Source organism: Berghia stephanieae, chromosome 2 (genome assembly GCF_034508935.2).
Source record: "Berghia stephanieae isolate SIO BIC M18660-M18661 chromosome 2, UCSD_Bste_1.3, whole genome shotgun sequence".
Taxonomy (NCBI): domain Eukaryota; kingdom Metazoa; phylum Mollusca; class Gastropoda; order Nudibranchia; family Aeolidiidae; genus Berghia; species Berghia stephanieae.
The window spans coordinates 27,529,503-27,557,002 of NC_088361.1; the positions used below are offsets into that span (position 1 = coordinate 27,529,503).

General features: G+C 34.4%; 1 protein-coding gene across 1 annotated transcript in view; it reads right to left on the bottom strand.

Moving 5' to 3' along the window:
• Positions 1 to 13,608: 13,608 nt before the first annotated feature.
• LOC144964618 (uncharacterized) overlaps positions 13,609 to 27,500 on the bottom strand; it is a 32,956-nt gene continuing 19,064 nt past the window's right edge. The window contains exons 8-18 of the mRNA XM_078899100.1: positions 27,234 to 27,326; positions 25,769 to 25,930; positions 25,013 to 25,117; positions 24,501 to 24,674; positions 23,938 to 24,168; positions 23,218 to 23,328; positions 22,872 to 22,934; positions 21,358 to 21,456; positions 20,489 to 20,622; positions 18,590 to 18,707; positions 13,609 to 18,393 (exon numbers count right to left, since the gene is read on the bottom strand). Coding sequence (XP_078755226.1) covers positions 18,253 to 18,393; positions 18,590 to 18,707; positions 20,489 to 20,622; positions 21,358 to 21,456; positions 22,872 to 22,934; positions 23,218 to 23,328; positions 23,938 to 24,168; positions 24,501 to 24,674; positions 25,013 to 25,117; positions 25,769 to 25,930; positions 27,234 to 27,326 — 1,431 coding nt within the window. The 3' untranslated portion in view covers positions 13,609 to 18,252. The remainder of the gene's footprint in view (positions 18,394 to 18,589; positions 18,708 to 20,488; positions 20,623 to 21,357; positions 21,457 to 22,871; positions 22,935 to 23,217; positions 23,329 to 23,937; positions 24,169 to 24,500; positions 24,675 to 25,012; positions 25,118 to 25,768; positions 25,931 to 27,233; positions 27,327 to 27,500) is intronic.

Consider the following 27,500-nt stretch of genomic DNA (forward strand, 5'->3'; position numbering starts at 1 on the left):
CATTCTTTTTTTAATGTAATATTTTAGCCAGATTTTTTTTAATTCAAATAACAACGAGTTAAAATAGCTCTCAAATTTTCAAAAAGTCTTCTTTGAAGTCTGAAGATTAAGAATTTATGACAAGTTGGGGCTCAATCTAATTCATCGATGTTTGAAGTAAGGATTTCTGGCCAAATTTCTATTTTAAGTGCATTGTCATTGTTTGGTAGGGCATGTTTGACAAAGGCAAACTTGAAAGTCTTGAATGCTTCGAAGCCCCCCCCCCCCCCCCCCCCCCCCTTCCCCTTTCCACTCCCCCTTTTAAAAAAAATGCATACTAGGAAGTATGAAGGCCCCAATATGATTACTATACTTGCTCGTGATTTATTTCATAACAATAACATTGATGTTGTTATACGGGTCGCAGTACCCTTTGTCTTAAAATCGATGTTCGTGAGGTGCGAATAATATACTTTTTTTTTTTTTTGAAAGAAAAGAAAGAAAGAAAATCCTTCGGAGCCATAAAGCCCGTGGAATCAGAGTTCGTCCAGATTTCTTCAACGTTAAATGGGCAACAGCAATTTATTTCTGTCATTTATATTGAACGCTAATCTTCCACAAAGTACATTCCGCCAAATCTAACAGACCCAGATACTCAATCGCTGTTAGGTGCATGGAGAGACGTGAGGGGCGTCAGACAAAATCTCAACTGCGTCTAGGATCGATACCAGTAACTTTTAAGTGTGAAGCAAGTGCTCTATCATCTATGTTTTCGGGACCTCCGTCACAGTCACACTGATAACTGATAAACACTTTTTCAAAAATAATAGATTAATAAAGCAAAATGTGTCCATTGAATAACTCTGTAACCTGATAGTTTGGTTTCCTTTTTGTGTTTGTATAATAGATGTATGGCGGTCCAGATAGCTCAGTTAATAGAGCACTTGCTTCACACACAAAGGAACAAAGATCGAGATTTGTATTTCATACCCCTCTGTCAAGCAGTGATTGGGTAGCTGGGTCTGATAGATTTGGCGGAATGTACTTTGCGATATACTAGCGTCCTATCCAAAGGGTAGCACGTAATAGAAACTGGGACATAATGTCCTCGAAGCGAGGACGAGAGACGCAAGCGCACAACCAACATAGGATGAGAGACGCAAGCGCACAACCAACATGACGTTCTCTCTCTAATAACTTTTCCGCCGGTGACGTCACAGACTATGGGTGACGTCCAATCAAGGGACGCTACTCTTCCGCTAATCTCATTCCCTATTTCGGAATGGCAAAAGTGCGACACAAGTCTTTTTGTGTAATGTGATTGCATGAAACAAAATCGTCAGAGGGAGCTCAACAACCTTTCAAGCCCATTTTGCAGACCACTAAAGGAAAACATTTTTTTTTTAAATAGGATAATCTAAATTTGCTGAGACAAATAGTAAGAGATTGATCACACTGCCGTCAACCAAGTGATTTTGTCGCACTGTTGCTATTCCGAAATAGAAGGAGAGAAAGTGAGGTCTTTTAAGTTCGTGTGTATAATTGTTGTTTTTTTAATAACTATAATCTAATGCGAGTACTCTAACAATGTAAAAATGTCATAACCAGGTACTCTTTTACACTTGAGTTGAGACGAATGATAATTCTATGATGCGTTAACCCAGGACACCCCTGCGGGAGTCACAATTTAATTTTAATTAAAGAGTTTCTGTTTAAATAATGATAATAATAATAATAATAATAATAATAATAATAATAATAATAATAATAATAATAATAATAATAATAATAATACATGTAATAATAATAATAATAATAATAATAATAATAATAATAATAATAATAATAATAATAATAATAATAATAATAATAGGAAGAAGAAGAAGAAGGAGGAGGAGGAGGGGGAGGAGGAGGAGGAGGAGGAGGAGGAGGAGGAGGAGGAGGAGGAGGAGGAGAGTAAGTATGTAAGTAAGTAAGTAAGTAAGTAAGTAAGTAAGTAATAATAATAATAATAATAATAATAATAATAATAATAATAATAATAATAATAATAATAATGATGATAGTAATAATAATAATAATAATAATAATAATAATAATAATAATAATAATAATAATAATAATAATATAATAATAATAATAATAATAATAATAACAATAATAATAATAATAATAATAATAATAATAATAATAATAATAATAATAATAATAATAATAATAATGATAATACGGCAGTATTCTGCTGTGACCGCTTAATTCCTCCCCCCCCCCCCCCCCCCCCCCCCCCCCCAAAAAAAAAAAGAACAACAAAAAACAAAAACAAACAACAACAAAATAAATAAACAAACCAACAAAATAAGCTTTATGAAATGTTATAGTATTTCATAAACCCTCAGGGGAAAGGAAGGTTGGGAGGACAAAGAAGACATGGAGACGATCTTGTGAGGAAGAGGTGAAGTTGGCTGGAATGTCTTGGGGAGAGATGAAGAAGAAGACAAAAAACATAATACGGTGGAGATATACGGTTCAGGCTCTATGTTCCACGCGAATGTAAAGGATTAAATGATGAAACATTCTCATTGCTAATAATAGTGATATTCTATAACTTCTAATATCTCCTTGGTTCCTCACATTGTCCATTCATGCTAATTTGAATGAGCTGTGTCAATAATATTTAAACTGAAAGACATTGAAATAGCGTTATGACATTTTTTTAATATCGTGTACCTTTACACGTTTAATATTCACCTTTACCTTGAACACTCAATTCTCTAAACAATTCATTTCTCAAGCGGTTTGAATAGAACCAAACGCCCATGTCATACAATAGAACAAATTAAGTTGACGTCACTCGGTTCTTTGTCTTTGTTTTTAGACCGCGAGTAGGATGATTAGTTCTCACTAAAATATATCAATCAAACTATAAACGTTGACTTTAAACATAATGTGTGTGTTTGTACATTTCATATGGCGGGAAGATGTTGTGAGTTAACTAAATGCATAGCATCAATACAAGCCGCCGATCTATTCCCCTTTTTCTACTAGCAGTCAATATTAATATTCTGCATATTTATCTGAACCAGTTACTGGCGTACCCGGGAAAGACACGTATTTAAAAGTTTAGCCAGAAATATCGTCCTTCAAATATCGATCAATTTAAATTACCCTCGTCTTTACAAAAACTCTCAAACCTGGGACCTCGCGAGGTCCCAGGTTTGAGAGTTTTTGCCAAGATGATGGTCATAAAAGACCGGATTATATAGACAGTATCTGCAAGGATTTATTGATAATGTTGTATTGTATAAAACAACGCAGGTATGACAATATAGGTCCAGTCTCCATATTTCTAATCAACAATGTCAAACTGTCATTTTAGAAAAGTGTAAGAAAGAAAATTTACATGTTTACCTTTGTGGAAAAGTGCATATATTTCCTTTTAACTCTTGATTATAATGAGGCAACTACCATCTTCGCACAGCAACATTACACTTTTTTTTTCATTTTGGCACTCAAAAAAAAACAAAACAAAAAAAAACAAAAAAAAAAAAACGCAACCCCCCCCCCCCCAAAAAAAAAAGAAAAAAACCAAACAAAACAAACAAAAACTAACAAAAAAAAAAACCTCATAATTTTCACTTCATACATCGACAATATACAGTGACTCCCAACCTGTCAAAAGTCTTCGAAGAAATTCTCGGTTTTAATAGGTTTTGATAAGTTTTGAGAGTCACATTAGTCAATTAACGCATGAAGCAACAGCTTCCTACCCAAAATGAGGGGGAAAAACCCTCGAAATAAACGTGTTTTCAAAAGGTACGCTGCATAAAATTATGAAATGTTCTTGGTTCAGTGCCAGACAAAGCATACAGTAAAATACAGGGAAGAAGCATCAAGAAAAAAATTACTCTTACTCTTACATGGGTTGATTTTTTACTGTTTTATTTTTACTGGTTTTTTTTTTCTTTTTTCTTTGTCTGGCACTGTGTTATATACTCGTGATATACAATGTCATTAACAGTAACAACGGGCGAAATGTGATGAGCGCTTAAGTTTTTGAAATAAAGAGTAACAAATTCTGAAAAGAAAAGTGTCTCACATTTTACAAATCATAGTTGATGCGTCCAGTTGGAAACTTCCTCACAAGAAAACTAAAGCTAACTATAAAATGTCCAAAAATATATATTACAGCCATGGACGGCAGGTCACGTTATGTTTACTCAGGGTAGGTCCACTCAATTTTCTGGGACTTTCCCAGGAGGCAAAGGTGACAGGCCTCAAAATCATTCATGCGAGGATATGTTAATTAATATTTAGAGAACAAACGCGATTTCATATTCCCGGCTTGCATAATTTTTATATTGTATAACTATTATAACAGCATATTATTATGTATAGCCTATCGTCTCAAAACGGTGTTATGTCGACAGAATACGGTGACCCCCAACCGATCCGAAAGACTGAAATTATAGTGAAAAAATATGACACTTAAGTTCAGTTTAAATGTTGTATTGACGTGAATGATTATATTTTCTTGATTAGAAAACAGGATTAATTAAACAAACTATAAAAAAAAAAAGAGAGAATAATGTAAAGGAACGGACAAGGATGGAAAGCCCAACACTAATGAGGAAAGCTGAGTACCAGGATAATAATAATAATAAATGGCATTTATATAGCGCTATACCACGTTGTCACAGGCTCTAAGCGCTTTACAGTGATATAAAACAAAACATATTACAGTGAGACAAGTGTGAAGGAAACGTGATACGAATTCAATTTAACAACAACAAAATATGAAAATAATATTGCAACATTATGACGTAAAAAGATAAAACTTTAAGCGAGATTTGAGCATTGTCAACGAATCCGAGCATCTCACGTGTGACGGGAGAGAGTTCCAAAAATGGGGGGCCGAAAATTGAAAAGACTGTTCACCTATTTTACGTAAGTCAAATCGAAGTCAAAAGGTTCACTCCGAAGAACAAAAAATAAATAAATAATAATAATAATTAACTAATAAAATGTAAAAAAAAAATTAATTAGAAAATATAATATAATGGACACAAAAGTTTTTCTGCTTACATTGTCACTGACTGAAATAAGGTAAAAACTGTGGGACTCATCAAAATACACTTTCTGTTTTTGGTATCTTCTTTCCCCTCATGATGTCTTTATGGCTGAAGGTCAACAAGATGCAGGAATGCTGCGCGTCTTCCCAAGCTCCTGCCGTGACCCATAGAGCTTCGCTTTCAGAGGTCTTCTATGGGTGAATGGTTGCATTTTGTACTTTGTACAGTCCTGCAAAACATGTGTGGCATCCTGCCTCCCCTCTTCATAATCACAAATGTCAATTTCTCCAATCTTAAATGCGTTGAACACGTGTCCGCAACGAAGTCTGAAAATGGCAACTTAATCTTGTCTTTTGAGATGTTTTATGGGGAAATTTTTCATATACAGTGTATTCTGGATGCTTCTTGTTCCACGAGGTTTTGGTTTGGTCTGTATAAGGAATTTGATCTCACCAATTTCATATTTGTCTTCTTCTTGATGCTGGTTTGCTCCCAGTTTAGACAGGGTGTCAGAGATTTCATTTCCTATGATACCAAAATTACTAGGACCTACTAGCGTTACTTTCTTTGTTCTTTGGGTCAGTTGGACTAGCGCAATCTCTATATGATTCAACTCTTGTGTTATTAGGATTCTCCGATGTTTTCAGGACTTGCTTAGCATCGGTCAGGAAGACCACCTTGGCGTTGATTGCGCTGTTTGACTGTTTGAATTCCTCAAAAGGTTGGCACCTTTACTAATTAATTACAATTGCCTCTGCTTTATAATTTGTGCAACGTGTGCCAGTTGCTTAAGAAAGTTCTTGTTTTACCATCTGGCCATTCAATGAATATTCCAGTGCCAATTCTGGTTGCTTCTGCTGCTGACCCGTCCGTGTATATTCTGGTTGTCTTCTTTTGTGTTATAGTCCTCAATATGTCGTATTACAGTTTCCAAGTATGGTTTATGGTTTGATTCCTTACTTTCAAACCTGGCATTTTATGTCTTTCCCAGGGTGGACAAAATGAGGGCTCAATTTCTTCTATTTGTGTCATTCATGTCGTTGACCTTGCTGTTTCTATGAAGCTCATTCTTCTCAATATTTTTCTATATTTAGACTTGATGTGTTTGTGGATTGGTTGTTAAGCGTAGGCTTTCATTTTTCTAAATTGTTTAAGTATTTTATGATTCTTTTTTTTTCTGTAAGAGATTCTAGGTCGCACAGGGTTTCCATTGATGCAATAATAGGTGTGGATTTGATTCCACCTGTGATGCTTCAAAGGTTTTGATTTTGAACTTTATTGAGCTTTTCCATTTGTGCATTTGAGCATGCTCCCCAACTAGTGCCAGAAAGTTTGTTCATGATTTTGGAACGCTTTAATGTTTGCGGGTTCGGCAGTAACGCCTATCCGGGCTATTTGATTGAGCCTTTTGGCCAAGCAGCTCCGTCTTCGTCCTGCTTTTCTGTTAGGATCTGCTCCCTTAGCCTTTGGTCAACCAAGACCTACCCACAAGGCTACAAAACGAACAAGCTAGTTTTCGTTACCACGGCTGTACCATGTTGCCTATGGATGGGGTTTCTCTAAATTCTTAGGATGGTGCTCGTTTGTCTCATGTGCCGAACGAGTCTGTGGAGGGCCCGGCTGCGAGTTTGTTTTTTTTTTTTGCACCAGGTTGGGCTATTTTGTGACGTCATCTGAGAATAACCCTCTTCGCCAACCAGCCTGCACTATTTTTAGCATCGCCACAATGGGAAGTCCGTGACAGAGGTCGGACAAGGCCATAGGTCAGCGCGCGCGTTGTTCAAGGTTCAAAGGGGTGTGCAGTTGGCTAGCCTACACTACACACTACACGATGTATGCCTACCGTATTTTTGATTGTTAACCCTATCCCTACAAGGCTTTTTACCTGTATTCGCCTACAACGTGGGTCTTTTTTGAACCAGACCTCTCAAAGAGAAAAAAAAACTCTTTACCCCCCTCTTCCTACAAGGTGGGTCATTTTTGACCCGGGATATAAAATAACAGAAATACATCTTTTATGCTTATATTGTGTACAATGCTGCCACTTCCAATAGATAAAAAGATGTGCGCATCTTTTATACTGATATGATAGGGGTTCGAATCTCATATAAATATGCGGTTTAAGTTGTTCCATGAGCCCTAATTATTAGTATATATATGTATACTGTATATAATATATATTATATATATATATATATATATATATATATATATATATATATATATATATATATATATATATATATATATATATATATATATATATATATAATATGAATAAAGCATTTGATAGGATACTATTGTTTGTTTGTGGGGTTTTACGTCGCTTTTAACACATGGTAAGTCATATCAGCGAGTGTTATATTTCACATTCATTTTTTTGCTGCCACACAGAGACATGGTATAGCACAACACATGCCTCATTCGATCACAGTATACTGATACCGAGCCAACCGTCTTAGTAATAGTACTAATCCCATAATGCCGAGAGTTAGGCGAGACTGCTACTACCGAGCAGTGGTAAATGTTTACAGTGGAAACCATTTATAACAGGCCTGGATATAGCAGGGATCCGGCTATAACAGGGATACTCTAAACCCACATTTTTGGTTTTGTTTTCTTTATCTATGTAATATTTTATAGGATATAACCGGGAATCGGATATCGCAGGGATTTTTCTCCACCTCCACCATCCCTGTTATAATCGTTTCCACTGTATTTTAGATTATAGGAATAAGCCTTCACAAAAAATATAAGAAAAACTAGAAAATTTATTAACTCAGATTAACTTGGATCAAAGGTAGATCAAATGGAAACAGTATGTGGCTTTCAATTGGAACAAGCTGTACATAAAATGGTTTTCACTGAATGTCGTTTGCAAACTGGCACAGAGCATTTATTACAGGCTGTTGAAGTTTTCACGTCTTTTTTTGGTGGACACTTTCCACACCGTCTCCTTTTCAGGCCACACCCTATTGTTGCAGTTGGAATTGGCTCATATTCATCATCATTGCCTAGTTGAGTAACTATTTTACTCTTCAATTCCTTAGGAATGTTCATAGTCAATCTTCTTTCCATGAGAGGACGAGCTAGTTCCAAAGCAATATCTATCTGAAAAAAATGTCGATTGTCAGCTTGGGAAAGTTTACTTTCTGGAAATTTAATTTTGTACACAGCTAATGCAGTGATGCTAGCGATGTCCAAAATGTTGAAAAAAATAACCATGGGCCACCTCTTTGTCTGTCTTTTGGTTGTCATTGAATGAGCCATGAAGTCCATACAGTCAACTCCTCCTTTCGTTGAATTGTAGAATTCGATTATTTCAGGTATTTCTTTTCCATTCGGGAATGTAACTAGCTTTCCATCGTTGTGCATTGAAGACAAAACAATCACATTTTTTTTACATCCGGATTTATAACTTACAAGTGTTTTCCCTTTTTCAAATATAAATTCAGGCTGTCCTTTCTTTGTTCGCTTTGGGTCTTTGAAGGCTTCAGGAACAAACCTTTTATTTCTTCGAACCGTCCCCACAACTGTCATCAAGACCATTGCATAGTTCCATGTCCGTAAAAAAATTGTCCAATATACAGGTATCTGGGAAAGGATATGGAATTCAATATTTATTGATTTCTCAATTTGAATAACTAAACAATACAGCTTGTGAAATATTATTATCTTATCATAGTTGTTAGAAAGGACTCATTGTGGTTTAGAATATAATAGAGATTAAACTATTCCAAAAGTAAATAAAAGCAGACATACCTTCAGTTTGAACTTCGTCAGGATACTTGTAGATGACAGGGCCCATTTCTGTAAGCACAAATTCTTCATCAGATTTCAAGTCACTTTCATTTGGTAAGTTATCATTGTCATCCAATAAGGCATCTGGAAAATCTTCTCCATCGCTTTCATAATCATCCATTTCTTGAACTGTATCGTCCTCATTCTCTTCAGTAAAATCAGCTATCTCTAAAGTTTCAAAAATATTCCTTTCCATGTTCGTTGCACGAGGATCAAAACAATGTAAAAGCGGAAGAGGAAATAACGTGAAAAGGGAGGTAACTACCAAATATATCAAGGGGAGGATAACTCTAGATAACAGAAAAGTAAAGTGGCTCCATGCACATTTCTGTTATTGTTATTATTTGATCGCTAATGAACCCACTTATATGCCCGTAATGGGAGAAAATATAGTTTTTTCATTGATTTTATTAGTGGGTCAAAAATGACCCACTTTGTAGGACGAGGGGTAGTCATGTTTGACCCCTCACTAAATAAAAACTGTTCACTCCAGGTGTCTGAAAATTTACACACATATGTAAAATTAGACGAACGAAGCTTATCTAAAATTTCAAGCCAATCCATCAAAAAGTTATTTTTTAAATTATTTTTAAAGACCCTCCCAGGTCAAAAATGACCCACCTTGTAGGGATAGGGTTAAGAAGAAGAATAATGAGAAGAAGATAACATACTTTTAAAAAATGTTTGATATAATACTATAATACTGTAGTTGAAGTTTGAAATATAAGTTAGCAATAGAAATTAGACCACACTATTGTTGTCTTGAGTTGTGTCTACAGTGGTAGCTAGTGTGGATAGATGTAGAAAAAGTACGTTACACAAATCAAGTGCATTGTATGTAGGGTCCATCTCTGTAGGTCTATTACTATATTTAGGTGATAAATTATTGCACAACTGTGATTGGTAAATTTATAACTGCTGCAAAAATACAACATTTTTTTTTTAAACGTAGTGTTTTTATGCACCTCCGTTGACGGTGTATCTTTTATGCACCTCCGTCACGATGCGCATTCCACCCAATTTCATCAGCGATATTGTGTTTCTGTATTCGGACATGGCAAAAGTTATATTGTGACATATGTAGGATGTTTTTGTTAATAAATTTATACAAAAATAACAATAAACTAAAAAATCGAAATATAGAACCAGAAAATAGAAGTTGCATTGAAGGTAAAATAATGTCTTAGAAAGACCTTATTAAATGTGATGGACAGTTAGGTGGCTCCGTAGCGCAGTGGACAAGCTTTCAGACTTTTTAACCTTGAAAGTACTGGGTTCGATTCCCAGTAAACATATATTTTTTTTTAAAGTTTACTTTATTGAGAAAGACATCTTTTTTTTTTTTTCAAAAACTTTTTATCGTGTTAAAAAAAAATAATTTTCTAAAATTCTTTATTTATTTAAGATCAGTATGTGTGTGCCATGTCTCTTTTTACCTTTGATTTTTTAAATTATTGTGAATATTCTTTAATTTATTATCATTGTATAAACGTACACCGGTAATCACTAAGCAGCGTGCTAAACTACAATCTAAAATTATTTAAACCTCATGGTCGTATGCAGTAACATTTTCATTAATTAACCATCACCGCCAACGGAGGTGCATAAAAACGGTGCGTTGTAGTAGTAGTAGTAGTAGTAGTAGTAGTAGTAGTAGTAGTAGTAGTAGTAGTAGTAATAGTAATAGTAATAGTAGTAGTAGTAGTAGTAGTAGTAGTAGTAGTAGTACTAGTAGTAGTAGTAGTGATAGTAGTAGTAGTAGTAGTAGTAGTAGTAGTAGTAGTAGTAGTAGTAGTAGTAGTAGTAGTAGTAGTAACAGTAGTAGTAGCAGTATTAGTAGTAGTAGTAGTAGTAGTAGAAGTAGTAGTAGTAGTAGTAGTTTTAGTATTAGTAGTAGTAGTAGTAGTAGTAGTAGTAGTAGTAGTAGTAGTAGTAGTAGTAGTAGTAGTAGTAGTAGCAGCAGCAGCAGCAGTAGCTGTAGTGGCAGTTGTTGCAAGTGGAGGTTAGTGGTGGTCAATCCTAGTGTTGAGTCCGCGTGGAGTCAGTGTTCCCAACAACTTGATCAGGTGAGTTTCCCTACGGTTCATATAAACCGCTTGCGTGTCAAAACGACACGTAAAAATAGTACTGTCACGTGATTATTTTTCTCCACGAATCAGCGTGAGACGGTAGACATGGAGGAACCTCCCTGACCCATTTTTAAACCTGCCTGTTCCCAACCTGGTGCAAAAAAAAAAAAAAAACTCGCGGCCCGGCTTAAAGACAAGAGAATTATGCCACCCATATAAGAGATTGCAAGATAAGGGAAGCTGTGGCGACAGTTGCCCCTCAAATGCTACAAAACATGTGGAGAGAGTTGAGGAAGCGGGTAGATACTTGGAGAAAGAATGGAGGATCCTAAGTAGAGGTTTAGCTTTAAACGGTGTGAAGCCCCGTCTTGTGCGTTCAATAAACCATGTGCAAAACTGAATCAAACACATTCTTTTTCTTCCAATTTTCACGTAAAAATGGCTAAATTCAAATTTCTCCCTTTTGTTTTTTTTTTTTACAAAAAAATGGCTAATGCTATATCTTCCTGAAATTTTTACCACACAAAACTTGGAAAAGTGATGGAAAACTACCAAAAAGAATTAGACGTTTCTATAGTTTTTAGTCCTTAACTGCTATTTCAATTCTTTATTGGGTAATAATAAAAAATATAAAAAAACACCCTTTACATTACCGACCCAGGACACTTGGCTCACCTGCCCTGAGTGAGGAGGAATCTGGACCCATCAAAAAAACAAATTGTGTTATTCTTTGACATTGTTGTTTTGTTTTTAGGGGTTTTACGGCGCTTGCAACACATTAAGGTTATATCAGCGCCAGTTAAAAGGAAGAAAATGGGATAGTAAAAAGTTCTAGAATTCCAAGAACACACCACCAATGTACCTACTTAGTTTGAGATCACCTATAAGTCTCATCCGGACACAAGCACAAAATCCAACAAAGAGGAATACACTCAAATGCTTACATTATACATTCAAAATAATAAATATAATACTACATAACAGAGAGATGATTTACAAGGGAAAAAAATATCATCTCCCAAAACAATAACTATGCATTTGACTGTTTCCCTCCCAGCTAGGACTCCGGCCAGGGCCAGGACAAAACCAAGTAATCTCGTTCCAAGACAAAGACAGAAAGCATGTTGGAAAACAGATATAAGGGGATAGAAGACGCAGTATGTACCCCCCAGCCCACTATTCTTTAACGAGACTATTTGGAAATTGGACAATGAATGGAACATACAATGTTAAGGAACCTTCCCCGTGTGTTGGGGAGGGCAAAGATTTGAGATCACCTAAATGTCTCATCCTGACAAAAGCACAGGTCCCCACGAAGAGGAACACACTCAATCACTCAAATGTTTACAAATCATAATAAACGTAAAACAAATATAATACAGTGCATAACAGAGAGATGATTTACAAAACAAAAAATATCATCTTCCAAAGCTCTTACTATACATTTGGCTGTTTCCTTCCCAGCTAAGGTATTTGGCCAGGACAAAACCAAGTAATCTCATTCCAAGACAAAGACAGAGAGCATGTTGAAAAACAGATATATGGGTATAGAAGACGTAGTAAGTGCCTCCCTTCCCTCAATGGAATGTCAGGAACTATCAAATTAAGAAATGTCAAATGTCTTCGTCCTCGTCCTCTCATGTTCAATGTATGTGTTGTTCGATGCAAATGCCAGCAAGGGTTCACAGCGTAAAACGCGTACCTGGCACGTGTTTTTATGTTTTTTATCTTTTAAGGGTTTTACGGCGCTTGCAACACATTCAGGTTATATCAGCAACAGTAAAAAGGAAGAAAATGGGATAGTAAAAAGTTCTAGAATTACAATTAAAGCACAAAAGAAAAGGTGAGACAAAGGGGAATTGGTTCAAATAGGGAACAGATGTAGATTCCAAGACCACACCGTCAAAGTACTTAGTTTGAGATCACCTAAAAGTCTCATCCAGACACAAGCACAGGCCCGAACTAAGAGGTACACACTCAAATGCCTACAAATTATATACATAATATAATATGTAAATTAAACATAATACAATGCATAACAGAGAGATGATTTACAAGGAAAAAAATATCACCTCCCAAAACAATAACTATGCATTTGATTGTTTCCCTCCCAGCCCGGACTCTGACCAGGGCCAGGAAAAAAACCAAGTAATCTCATTCCAAGACAAAGACAGAAAGCATGTTGGAAAACAGATATAAGGGAATAGAAGACACAGTATGTACCTCCCTGCCCGCTATGGTAGGTCAGGATCCCCACCCAGGTACCTGGCACCTTTCATACACACTTGTTCAGATCTTTACTGTTTGTTTGTTGCTTTAGGTCTCTTCCAACACAATTGAGGTTATATGAGAGACCGCTGAAACAAAAAAACAAGCAATCTAACAAAAATAGTACAAATGTAAATCAAAATCATAACCTAAAGATATCATAAGCTAAATTATAAATAACCAAGAACAAACAGGCAGAAGATTTACAGAAAAAAAATATCCCCTGTCAAAAATACAATCACAAACCAAAGAAGCAGGATAGGCTAGTAAAGAGAAGAAGAAACGACATCACTATCGGATCGTACACCCATGCGAACATCATAGGTATATGATTCAAGGGTGATGCTCCCATCCAACCACCCGCAGATCTTTAATGTCAGGAACCGCACCCAGCGAATTAAATAAGACAAATAAGACCATTATAATTGTTGCATGTTACTGTTTTTCTTTACTTTCCATACAGAAATCATGACAATACAAATATACAATCACATTCACAAAAGAACTGACAAAGCCAGCTAATTCACAAACAATATTTTCTTGTAAACAGATATGAATTAATATGTTTTAGTTTGCAGGTTTCTAGTATAATTTCTCCCTATGTTATGCGCTTCCATGCTTCATCAAAAGCGCTCAATAAATAAATAATATCCTTATCTAAAGAAAAACAATCACTCTGAATACCGTTTATCCAATCATTCAACAAAAGTTATCTAGAAAAAGAGATACTCCAAATATTACGTTAGGTCTGGAAGTTCTAAAGTCTCAAGTATTTGAACTCAGACTAAAACAAAGCAATTCAATATTTAGCAAATAATCATACCATAAACAAACAAAACAACTAGAGCAAGTATATAGCGCAATATCCACTAAACATGCTCAAAGCACTTTACAAGGGATCCCCAGCCAACAGCAATGCTTAACATGTAGGACGAGACATACCTATTAGACCCTATTAGACGATGTATTACAATCTTTTCTGGCAGAGATAATGCTGTTAATAGCCACGTACTCATTTTACACACGAGTATGGTGAAAAAATGTGAGTAAAGAGCCTTTTCCAAGGACTCAAACTACGTGCTGAGCGAGGCTCGAAACCCAGGACTTTCCAATCTGAAAGTGAGTATCATACCACAAGACAATATAGCCGCACAACTCCCTAAGAAAGCCTAAGGTATGAGCGGAACATAATGGGGTAAAAGTCACATTTATAAAATTTGTAAAAGAGAGAAAACCAAACGTTGTTTAACAGGGGTCAAAACAAACAGGTGAGGAGGGAAAAAAAATCTGTCTAAGAACTTCAAAGGTAAAAAAAAAAAGTTATTAAATCTGTCATCTCCTCTCAAACTGCGAAAAAAAGACCAGTTGAAATGTTTGCATGATACAATGCCAGGCATAACAATAGACAGAAAACTACAGAAGAAAAACAATTCAAAATTAGACAATTACTTTGATCTAATCCTTTTCTGTATGCCTGGGTTTGCATGATGCACTTTTTTATATATATATAATATAATGCACCAATTCAGTACCTGCATCCAAAATTTTAACTTTAAAAGTGACAAACAAAAGGTATAAAATGTTCTTTGTGAAAAAATATATATACAGTGCAACCTTTGGATAACAACACCCCTGAATAACGACAACCCCTGAAAGGGACATTAATCTCTAATGTCAGTACCATTGCTATAACCAATCGCTGACAACCTCAATGACGAATCAAGAGGGAATCAAGAATGAAGATGTGTTCTATTGTATCAATAAATGCCACTTAAATAAATGTTGGTTTCAAGCTTGGATAAACGACAGAGGGAAAATGGCATTTGAGCACTGTTAACGATCAAAACAATGACAATTCACATCAGAGAGTGAAAGCTACCTGGTAAACTTTTGACAAGGGGAAAAATACACATTCTGACATAGTTGGGCCCGCCTAATTACCAATGATCCATGCATTGCATCATTATCATCATGGTTAACACCACACCTTTTTCTGCAATTTTGAAAACCTCAGAATAACAACTCTGAATAATGACATGTTTCCAGTCCCGAAGGATGTCGTTATCCAGGGGTTGCACAGTATATATAAGAAATAAATAGATAAATAAATAAATGAATGAATGAATTCATTAATCAACAAATTGTTTGATAAACACATCAACATGGGGTAAAAAATCCTGGAAAAAAAAATAAGACAAAAACAAAAATAAAACAAAATAAAACTAACCAATAAAAAAAAAGAAAAGAAAACTGCAAAAGGATAAGTAGAGAATTGTTACTTTGTTTTTAGATGTTTTACTGTGCTTTTGACAGCGTCAGTAAAAAAGAGTATGATATAGAGGAAAAATTGTGGGTCTGAATCACCAAAGAAAAGGAACACAATGGGGACTGTTTCAAATAGGAGACTGAAGACTGATGCACCATTTTGAAAATTACATACAAGTCGCATCAAGGCACAAGCAAAGGATCTCGCTATGAAGGATATATTCAAATGTTCATAAAGTACAGTATATTTCAAACTCAAAACAAAAATAATGCATAACAGAACAAAAACGGGGAGTATCATGGAAAGAGAAACATAATATATGGGGGAAAGAGGACACAGCAAGTGACTTCTTTGTCCATCATGGGAGGTCAGAAGACCCTATCCAGTCCATCTACCTCAAAAGCCACTTGTGAATATAATTGGCACATTTCATCTGCATACTTGATTTGCCTTACATTTTAATCTTATTTTCAATATTCTTGAATTCAAACAGAGAATGACATTTACGAGTTAGACTTGGTAACAACCAAAGAAAGGTATATTTGTTGGTCTCAAAATAAGGGTAGTAAGTTTTAGTGTTTAATATGTTTACAATCAGATATGTTTGTTGTTTTGTTTTTAAGGGTTCTATGGCGCTTGCAACACATGAAGGTCATATCAGTGCCAGTAAAAGGGAAGAACATGGGATAGTTAAAAGTTCTAAAATAACAATTAAAGCACCCAAGAAAAGGTAAGACAAAGATGTAGATTCAAAAAGCACACTATCAAAGTACTTAGTTTGAGATCACCTAAAAGTCTCATCCAAACACTAGCACAGGTCCCCACTAAGACTAAGAGGGATACACTCGAATGTCAAGAAATCATATTTTTGTAAACAAAACATAATACAGTATATAACAGATAAAAAAGATGATTTACAAGACAAAAGATATATTTCTCCCAAAACTCTATGAATTTGACTGTTTCCCTCCCAGCTACGGTATCCGTCCAGGGCCAGGATAAAACCAAGGAATCTCATCCCAAGACAAAGACAGAAAGCATGTTGGAAAACAGATATAGGAGAATAGATAACACAGTAAGTGCCTCCCTCTATGGGAGGTCAGGAACCCCACCTAAATACAATCATTTAAAAAGACCAACACTGTGTGTCTCAAATTCATAACCTTAACCAGGCAATACATATAATATGACATTGAACCAGCTTTTTAAAAGCAAATTTGAAGTATATGACTTGACTTAGCGCCCCTCGTCTCTTGGTCATGCCAACCTGAAGTATATAACTTGCAGTAAATAAATATTTAGAACCGGACTCTTATAAAATATTGAAATTAATAAGAGGAAATATATGTAAAATAAACATAAAGGTCCACAACATGACTTTCTAAGGAGAGAGAAATCATCAATCATAACTTAACACCAACACTTGAAATAAATTAAATCAAAATATAAAAATGCTGACACAAATAGAATAAATACCAAACAAAGTGTACAAGGAGAACAACAATAGAATAAAGGAAATAAATAATGGCAGAACGGGTAAACTATTTACAATAATCTTAGAAGAGAATGAAACAAATAAATATATTATAATAGACTCTCCATAAATCAAATTAATTCTCTTTCTCTTTTAATCTGGTAAAATATAAATTTACATTTCCTATACAATAAAAATAATTCATCTAAAAATTAGACAAATAATAATTGGTAAAACGGGTAAATTAGGTTGCATTGTTGAGCAAAGGAGTCTTATTATAGATAAAAATAGAATAGATAGGTGCATGCATACATAAATACAGAAAGGGAGAAATTAACCATTGGGTATATATTACAACATTTTTACTATATTCACTCATGCCAACTCGCATACCAATAAATAAAACTTTCATTCATAAATCCTTTGTAGCCTTCATTGTCAAGTCGACTTCAATATAAATGCAGTATAGAGAGAAAATAAAAGACTCTTGTATTTTTTAATCAAACATATCTTTGCATACCTCATCTAAAACTTAACCTTCACACTAGGAATTAAAAAATGGCACATAGATATAATAGTCTGTAATTGTGACAAGGACATCAATGTTTCATATCATTTGTGTAAATGTCTCTAAAGTAAATAGCTACAGTAAAACGTAGCAAGTCGTACATTCATCTTTCATCACATACATCTACTTACAAAGTAAAAGGTAGGTACAAAACCTGTAGCTCCACAACTCTTAACACTCAACTCATACATAACATGTATCCTACTTTCTCGATAAAACTCTTCAGTTCTCCAGCCTCAACGTCTGGAAAAATAATGATAAGAGATAAAATTTTCCTCTTTTTAGAAAATAGATTTTTAAAAAAAATCTTTCAATATATTTATAATAAAACGCATCTTTATCCCATCTCCTGGAGGCAGATAAATAATACAATAAAAACTTATTTTCTATTTTTCACATCTATCAGTCTATCACAGTTCCTGAAAAAAAGCAAAGCAAATAAAATCTATATGCCCACAATCTTCCCAGAAACGCCATTATCCATTGTGAAAAAATGAGTTCCATATTTCAAAATGTCCCACAAATTTCGCCCAAATCCTCTCAGCTCCAGTGTTTCGTAATCTTAATGAATGTTATTTTCTATGACTCTCCACCATATACTGAATGAAGATTTCAATTGTTAGTCCAAGTACCTGTCCATAGCTATCAAAGACAAAAGTTGGACCGCTAGTTTTGCTTGATTTTTTTTTTGTCAATAAAGACAAAAGGAAAGCAATTGAGAAAGTGTAGAAATATATGGATAAGGTATTTATCTAAAATTAAAATTTGAGACTTCTAAATCCTGGTTTCCCATGAGGCTTTTCACCTGCCCATGACTTGGATTTAGCCCGGAACTTGCGGAGATCATCAGAATGATTCTTGTCCAACATTGTACGGTACTGCCTGGGTTCACACAAATACTGTTCAAATTTTTGGAAAGCAAGATAAAAAAATAAAAAAATTTAATAATAGGAATATGATTATTTAGAAAAAAATAAATTTAAAAAAAAGGAAGAACTAAAGTTTACAAAATTATACACACACCCCCCTTAATCTGAGACCATCTAATTATACATTTCAAATAACTTATTAATCATTCTCTAAATCAAAACTCACATCGTAGTTCTCAAAGAAATTCTTGTAGCCACCTTCCAGGAGATACAACTCAGGGTAATGTAAAAATGGGTAACATTCTTTGTTGGACTCACGGTCATGACGACGCAGAAACCGGGACCTGAAAACAAAATAATTATGATGGAAAACTGAGCATGTCTTCATCATATATCATCATATATATTACTCATCTTTTTCCTTTTCATTCTTTTTAATCTTTCTTTAATGAAAAACATTTTTTCTTCTCTTTTTTATTTTAATTTTTATCACAATTATGACTGCCAATATAACTGTCATTGTTATCATCGTCATAGAATAAGATGATGGTGATGATGATGATGATGATGATAATAATAATAATAATAATAATAATAATAATAATAATAATAATAATAATAATAATAATAATAATAATAATAATAATAATAATAATAATACAGTCGACTCCTCTTTATCGCACACCCTTGGGAGTGTGGGTTAGTTAGTGTGCCGATTAAGTGGAGTGTGCGATTAAGCGGAGAAGCTAAAAAAAAGCATTTAAGCTCTAGCTTTCATGTGCTATTCATATAGACCTCCCCCTCTGAGTTTTCTGCACGCTTGGGATCATCATGTTCTTTTTTTCTTTTCTTTTTCGTTACTTTTTCACGTTTTGATCCGTTACTCGCTTTGATTGCAACATCATCCTTTTTTAGCAAACGAGAGACTCGGGTTCTTAATACAGCTTATCTCGTAGCTAGCTTGCATTGCGTTTGCTTTGGAATTGATTCTTCATCGCAATTAATTGAAGTTTATGTTGAAGACTGAGATCCCTGCGCTTTAGGGAAGCCATTGCTGTAATGATGGTAAATTGTGATAACACAATCTTTTATAAATGGTGCAGCCTCTTTGGGGTTTTTTTTTCTTCAAATAAGGCAATGACCAAATAAGGCTAACTGTTTAAATTTTGATTTCTTTAAATCAATTGGCCGGCTTTGTTCATTAAAAGAACATATGGGTAATCTATTCAAAAGACTCACATTCGCGTGTATAAATGTGGACTGGGACCGCATGGATCAGTCAAAAGATTGACGCGAGTCATTTTTGGAATCCTTTCTTATTGTTCACGGCCAAATAGAGGAAAACAATGTACAGGTAGAGAATTGCAATCGAGTGATCAGACAATGTAACAAACACTTGGAATTGAGTGGACTGCAATCATGTTCCACACCTAGTGATGCAGATAGCGAGTGCTGAGTCAATTAGCCCCTCACATCAGGTCCTTTGATGTCCATAAGCATTGCAGGTCTGACCTAGTTGGGGTCAGAGAGACAGTGGAATTGCAATGACAGGAAAGCTTTTCACGTGTGTTACGGGTGAAAATGGTTCAATGATAAACACATTTTCAATACTTTTTGTGTATTTTAAAGGTATTTTTCTTCAATCAGGATGGAATTAAAGTGTAGCGATTAAGCGGAGCGGTTATATAGAAAAAAAATCTGTTTTTCAGGAAGGTGAGCATATAAGCAGAGTGTGCGATTAATCGATGTGCAATTAAGCTGTGTGAACTGTCATAACAATAATATACAATGAAAATAATAATAACACCAATAATAATAATAATAATAATAATAATAATAATAATAATAATAATAATAATAATAATATCAATGATGAAGGTGATGATGATAATAAGAACGTCGACTATATCATTATTATTAATAAAAGTAGTAGTAGTAGCAGTAGTAGTAGTAGTAGTAGTAGTAGTAGTAGTAGTAGTAGTAGTAGTAGTAGTAGTAGTAGTAGTAGTAGTAATAGTAGTAGTAGTAGTCTAAGTAGTAGTATCGTTATCATTATCATCATCATCATCAGCATCACTGTCATGAATATCATAATGAGGACCTACTCAGGCAGAGAATTACTTACAATCCAGGCCCTCTCTCTGATGAGAATTCACAATGAAAGATCAGGATGATTCTCTTGTTTGGATCTTTCGCAGCCAAGGGACGTGTCAGGAACTTTTCTAATATTCCATCCTTAGTGTAAACATTCACAGCATTCTGTAAAAGACAACTTCATTCATGAGGAATTCCAAAACATTTCTAAAAATTGTAACAGAGAAAGAGAAGCATGTCAACAATTTCCAAGGAGTGAATCAATGGGGCCAACTCGACATGCACTTATTTACAGGTCTGATAACCTAACTGCTTATGTCGTTATGGAAATCTTTAAAAAATGACGCAAAATATTGTCCATTACAACAATGTTAAACTAAGCCCATAAGTAAGTTTGGATGTCAGACCTGCATATATGTACATATCGGGCTGACTTCATCTCTGGTGATTAAAATTCCAGGAAGACTAACCAAACAAATGGACGAGATCAAAAGTGGTTCTTCAGTTTTGGAATTTATCCCAACCACTATAGCTTTGCATGAGGATGCTTTTCTTTGAATAGGATGCTTTAGAAAATGCCACCTAACCTAATTATTGCCAGGTATAGTTGAGAATATGGAGAGCTATTTTTTCATCTAATACAAAAACGTAAGTGAATAAATAAATTTAATAATTTGTTTTTTCTTATTCAAAAGAACAACAATAATAAATACAAACAAAAACACAGAAATAAAACAAACAAAAAACACCCCCCAAAAAAAACGGATTTTGAAATAAAATCTAATTTAAAAATAGATGGAGAATCAAAACTCTGTTCAAAACATAAGGACAATGGAGCAAGGTGTAAGTAAAATTAGGCTTTGAATGAACAAAAACAATTGAACAGAAAGGATAACTTACCTTTATATGACCACCTTCAAACTCATATGGATATCGACAGTCTATGATGTGATAATCTTCTATCACATCTTCATACTCATGGGCAAGGACTCGACAAAGCTGGAGAGAAACAAATTAAAGATTCAGATTAAATCCAATAAATTGATACCAATTTTCAGCAGATTTGCTACAAGCAACACACACAAAAACAATCTGTATGTTTTGTCCAAAAAATCAGAATCTGAAGAAAAAGATCTGTATCGAACCAAAATGCAAGATTTTTACTCTTCTTTCCAGGAATAATCACTTATTTGCTGTTGGTTTTTAAGAGTTTTACTGCACTAGCAACACTTGTAGGTCATTTTCAGCACAATACATAAGAATGAAAATGGGATAATCCAAAAATTAAAGCTAACAGCAGCAAAAGAAAAATGAACCAAAGGGGACAAGCTCAAGAGCTTTTTGTTTTTAATTTTTTAAGGGTTTTACGGCACTTGCAACACATTAAGGTCATATCAGTGCCAGTAAAAATGAATAAAATGGGATGGTAAAAAGTTCTAGAATTACAATTATAACACCCAAGAAAAGGTAAGACAACGGGGAATTGGCTCAAGAAAACATGTGTAGATTCCAAGAGCACACTATCAAAGTACTTAGTTTGAGATCACTAAAATTCTCATCCAACACAAGCACAGGTCCCCACTAAGAGGAACACACTCAAATGTTTTAGAAATCATATATAATATAAAGAAAACATAATACAGTGCATAACAGAGAGATGATTTACAAGGAAAAAAATATCATCTCCCAAAACTAACTATACATTTGACTTTCCATCAAATCTAACAGACCCCGCTACCCAATCACTACTGGGTGGACAGGGATTCAGAAAAAAAATAATCCTGACTTCACCTGGGTCGGTCTCAGTCCCCTTAATGTGAAGCGAGTGATCTACCAACTAAGCTATCAGGACTCCCAGGTTGGTGACATAATACAGGGAAAATTTAGACCTCTTATAAATTTTCTACAACAATGGAGGACAGTTAACTATTATTACTCATTCCAAATATATTGTTGTTTGTTTAGGGGTTTTATGGCGCTTGTGACACTTTTAATATTATTTCAGCGACAGAAAAAAGGAAGATGATGAGAAAAGGTTCTAGATCTAAAGTTAAAGCACCATCAGTAAAGTAAGACAAAGGGACTGGTTCAAAAAGGGAACAGAAGATTCCATGAGCCTATCAATGGGCCCATTTTGACATTACATAAAAATCCCATCCAGGCACAAGCAAAGGATCCCGTTATGAAGGATACACTCAAATGTTTACAAAGTTTCAAAACTAAAATCGAAAATAGTATGGAACCAAGAGATGATTTAAAAGGGGGAAAAAAAATCATCTCTCCAACAAACAAAAAAAAGGAACCATACATTCAACTGATTGTATAAAAAGAAAAAAAAAATTAATTCAGTTTATAACTGTAATTTATTTGACAGAAATTAAATATGTACAAAGTGGTAAAAAAACTCTACTTACTGTTTCTCCTGATATGCTTTTGAGATCTTGATGCTTTCCTTGAATTATGGGAAGGCAATAAGGCTGTAAATCAAAAAAAAATAAATAAATAAATAAAAATAGGAGGACTTTGTGAAAAAAACCAAACAAAAACAATCAGTATAGGACAACAATTCAGAAATTGTGAAAAACTTTTATCTGACCATTTTAACAACTTGTCCTTTCCCGGGAAAACAGCAAACATTTAACCAAAAATAAATAAATAAATAATTTTTTTTAAAATAAATAAAAAACCCACAAAAGTTATTTCCCAAGTTTTCAACTAAACAAAGTGTTTGATAATGAATCTTTTATGAAATATTCAAACCTTGGAACAATCCCCAATAAGATTTGGTTCCATGGCCATTCTGGACACAGCTGATTTGATGGTTGCTTCTGTCTCTGAATGACATCTGTGGAGTCTCCGGACACATGGTATCTGGAAATACAAAATATTATATATTTTTCTTTTTAGGAACTTCACACTATCTAAATACCATGACTTAAAATCTTTTCAAACTATCAAGGACATTTAAAAGGCAAAGGTTTTTTTTCTTGTTTTATTTGGATAAATTCTTTAAGACTTATCTAAAATTTCTTTTTCTGGTGTTAAAAAAAATATGCTACAAAAATCCATGTCTTTTAAGTAGAATTTTTTAGCCTTCTTTCCCTTCATTCTTAATTTTAGACATATTTCAGCACCTTCATCTATGATTTGCTTTTTTTTTCACTATGTTGTCAACCATTAATCTCCCTGTCTAATGTATTGCATTACTAATTCCAAGTCGACATGCCTGCTTACTATCTATCATACGTCATTCCACTCACTGCCAAAATTTCCCCGAGCCCCTGTGCCTGATTTAGCCTAAAAACAAAATCTAAAATCTGTCTTTTGCCTTCCTTTATTTTTTCAATCAGTTATCCATTAAAGGCAAAGGTTGTCTCTCCTACCCTCTCTAACATCAAACCTCCCATCTCTCATTTACCTTCTTCATATTCATATATAAAACATGGAGGTACAAATCTTAGCTGGGAAAAATAGACATACTGTTATCCTAGAGTGGACAGGTTCAGTTTTATCATTGCTGGAAATAGAGTTATTGGAATTGGCTGGACTGAAAGCAACAGTGGCATTATCGTCTTCCCCTTTCAACCTTTTACTGCTTGTCATCAGATCACAAATATCCTCTGGAGGTTCACAGCGTTTGGACGACAATCTAGGACGGATATCAAGGGACTGAGACCTTTGAAAGATGCGGCGAGGCATGGCAGATCGACTCTGAAACATGGTAGAGGTATAAAAGAGAATCAAGAAGTTTTGAAGATAAAATTATTAATGTAATTCTCATTTGGAAAAAATAAGATTTAAAAAAAAAACTTTCAAAACCATTTTCTTAAATTAATCTTGAGAGAGAGAGAGAGAGAGAGAGAGAGAGAGAGAGAGAGAGAGAGAGAGAGAGAAGAGAGAGAGAGAGAGAAGAGAGAGAGAGAGAGAGAGAGAAAAGAGAGAGAGAGAGAGAGAGAGAGAGAGAGAGAGAGAGAGAGAGAGAGAGAGAGAGAGAGAGAGAGAGAGAGAGAAAGAGGCATAAACATGGACAGACAAAGACTTACAGTGGGTGTAGAATCTTTTCCATCATCATTGCAGAATTTGACACGTTTACAGCCATAGTTGGTTCGTCTGGCAAGGAAGGTGAGTCCTGCATCTTCTCCTTTGTCACCACACAGATCATGTAGCAGTGGAGCGCTCATCAGACTGGAAACTTGATCATCTGCTTCATCCTTGAGCTGTAGAAAAAAATAAAAAAAATAATGGACCTTAGTATATCCCTCTACTGGTCAAAATGATCGAATTATAATTGCAATCTTGGACTGTCAGAGAGACAAGACCCAAAAATATCTCTGCCAAGAAATTGCAAACAGTTGAGCTATTAAAAACTACCATTTACATGACTTCTTCACCTTTCAATCAGCACTTATTTTATTTCAAAACTATGTATAAACAAATATGATTTTGAATATTTCAAATTTACAACAACTACATGATTTAAACTGGTTATTTGTTGGACTTAAAAGAGCACCAACAATTAACAATTTTAATAAGCAATTATAAGCAAAATACTAACATCCTCAATATCAAAAAGCTCTTGAAATCCATCATCAACACTCGATTTGACTTTGTTGCTATCTGTATTCTCTTTTTTAGTAGATGCCTCTTGTGAAGAAGTCCCCTGGCAATGCAGAGATTGAAATCATTAATATTGCGTCATTGAGAAGAAATTAGAAGATAAACATTTTGCTTGTAATGGCCTGTAGCAATACAATACAGGAGGAAATGAGGAAAGGTGGCAAATGTAAAAGGGACCTTTTATAAATTAGGGAAATCATGTGTGATGGTCTGACAAAAGCTGTTGAATGTCACTTCAACTGTTTTCAAGTAAAAAGAAAAGACTTTAAAATCTTTTACCTTCCTAAACTATGGTGTACTAAAATATGTGTAACTTTGCCTCTTATCAAAGAGTTGCATGTTACACTGATTGCTCTGTATATTTGCATCTTTACAATGTGGCACATTTTGTTTGGACACCACACTTATGTATTCGATTATATCCTCATGAGAGCATTTTGAACATGAAAACCATAAGCCGATGTGGCTCTTTTTTATCAAAATATCTCATAATTGCAGAACTTACCAATTTCATTTTAAAAAAGAAGAAAAAAATTATACAACTTGCAATATCAAATATAAAACATTATACGCAAAATTCCTAGCATTTATTTGTGATTCATTTAGAAATGTGTTCTTGAGTGCAATAAAAAAATGAAATTTAACATGTAAGCATAAAGTGGTATGAATAATATTTGAAAAACAATGTACCTACCTCAGAAAACAGTGATAGGGCAAAAGAGGGGCGGGGCAGGGAAGATTTTACAGGGGAATATTTAATGGGAGAACAGGTGTCTTCACTGAAAAGTCTATCCTCTGTCACTGATCGTGTACGTTTGGGGGGTTTTCCTTTAGGGGCTTTGAAATCTGAAGATTCCTATAATTCGCAGAAAATAAAAAAAATCTAGATATATTAAAATACCCTTTGTCATTTTTCACAGCAACAATTCAAATTTGCAACACTTAACAATAATTATTTTTCATAAGCACTTCAACTTCCGAGTGCCCATTAACAAAATTGTGATCTGAGGATGAACCATCTCCACTTTTTTGTTACATGCATTACAATCAGATTTTAAAGGGTTACATTTGACCAAAAAAATCTGTTCAGATCAAGAATTGGCTAAAATCTTATGTAAAAAAAAGTGGCTGATGCTTAAATACATTTACTAACAAAAAATAAACTTTAAATCTATTTTTCTCAATTTGAAGAACTGTGGAAATAGAACCAGTTAGCCCACGAAATAATCTTTTCTATCTTAAAATAAAATAAAGGGGTGATATTGTCAACACAATCAAGTTTCACTTAAATTTCTATGCAAAGGCTTTACAAAATTAGCAAACTTCAGGTTGCTCAAAATAACGCAGCCAGGCGGCTCATTGTACGCAATAACAAAAAATACCCGTCAGCAACTCTTCTTCTCCGTGAGTTACATTGGCTTCCTGTGGAAAAAAGAGTTGCCTATAAGATTTGTACTGTTGTCTACAAATCCCTGAGCACGAACAGTCCCTCCTATATTAAAGACCTTCTAAACATATATGTCCCCAATAGAAACTTGAGGTCAAGCAATGACCAATCAATCCTTGTCAAACCTAAGCCATTGCGTAAAATAGGTGAACAGTCTTTTCAATTTTCGGCCCCCCATTTTTGGAACTCTCTCCCATCACACGTGAGATGCTCGGATTCGTTGACAACGTTCAAATCTCGCTTAAAGTTTTATCTTTTTACGTCATAATGTTGCAATATTATTTTCATATTTTGTTGTTGTTAAATTGAATTCGTATCACGTTTCCTTCACACTTGTCTCACTGTAATATGTTTTGTTTTATATCACTGTAAAGCGCTTAGAGCCTGTGACAACGGGGTAAAGCGCTATATAAATGCCATTTATTATTATTATTATTATTATTATTATTACTATGCAATTTTAAGTAAAAAAAAGTAAATTGATTGTTAATGTTCTTAAATTGTTTCACTTTATTTATCAAAATCTCCATGAGCAAATTGTGCCGATAATAAATGCATTTGTTGAACAAAATATTTTCAAAAATCATATGAAAAATAATGATAAATTTAACAAGGCAAAAACATTCCTTCCACTATATAGAAATTTAAAAAAATCAATTTATGATAATCATATCACTATAAATTAAATGGAAGATAAAAGTGATGATCATACCATGGAATTCCAAACTTCATCCAGAGATGGAAGTAAAGGTGGGGATGATTCGACTAACTCATCGTCATCAAAACTTGACATGGAGATAGATCGCTGCAAACAAACCAAGGAGGGAATGTTGTTAATTTCCTTGCAAATTATGGGAAATATAATCTACTGCTGGTTTTTAAATTTATACCACTTCGACCAACAAAACAGCTCATGCTTCAAAAATTCACTGTCAATTGTAAAAGGGAGAAAGTAAGCTTTGTTTGGCTAACACTATGT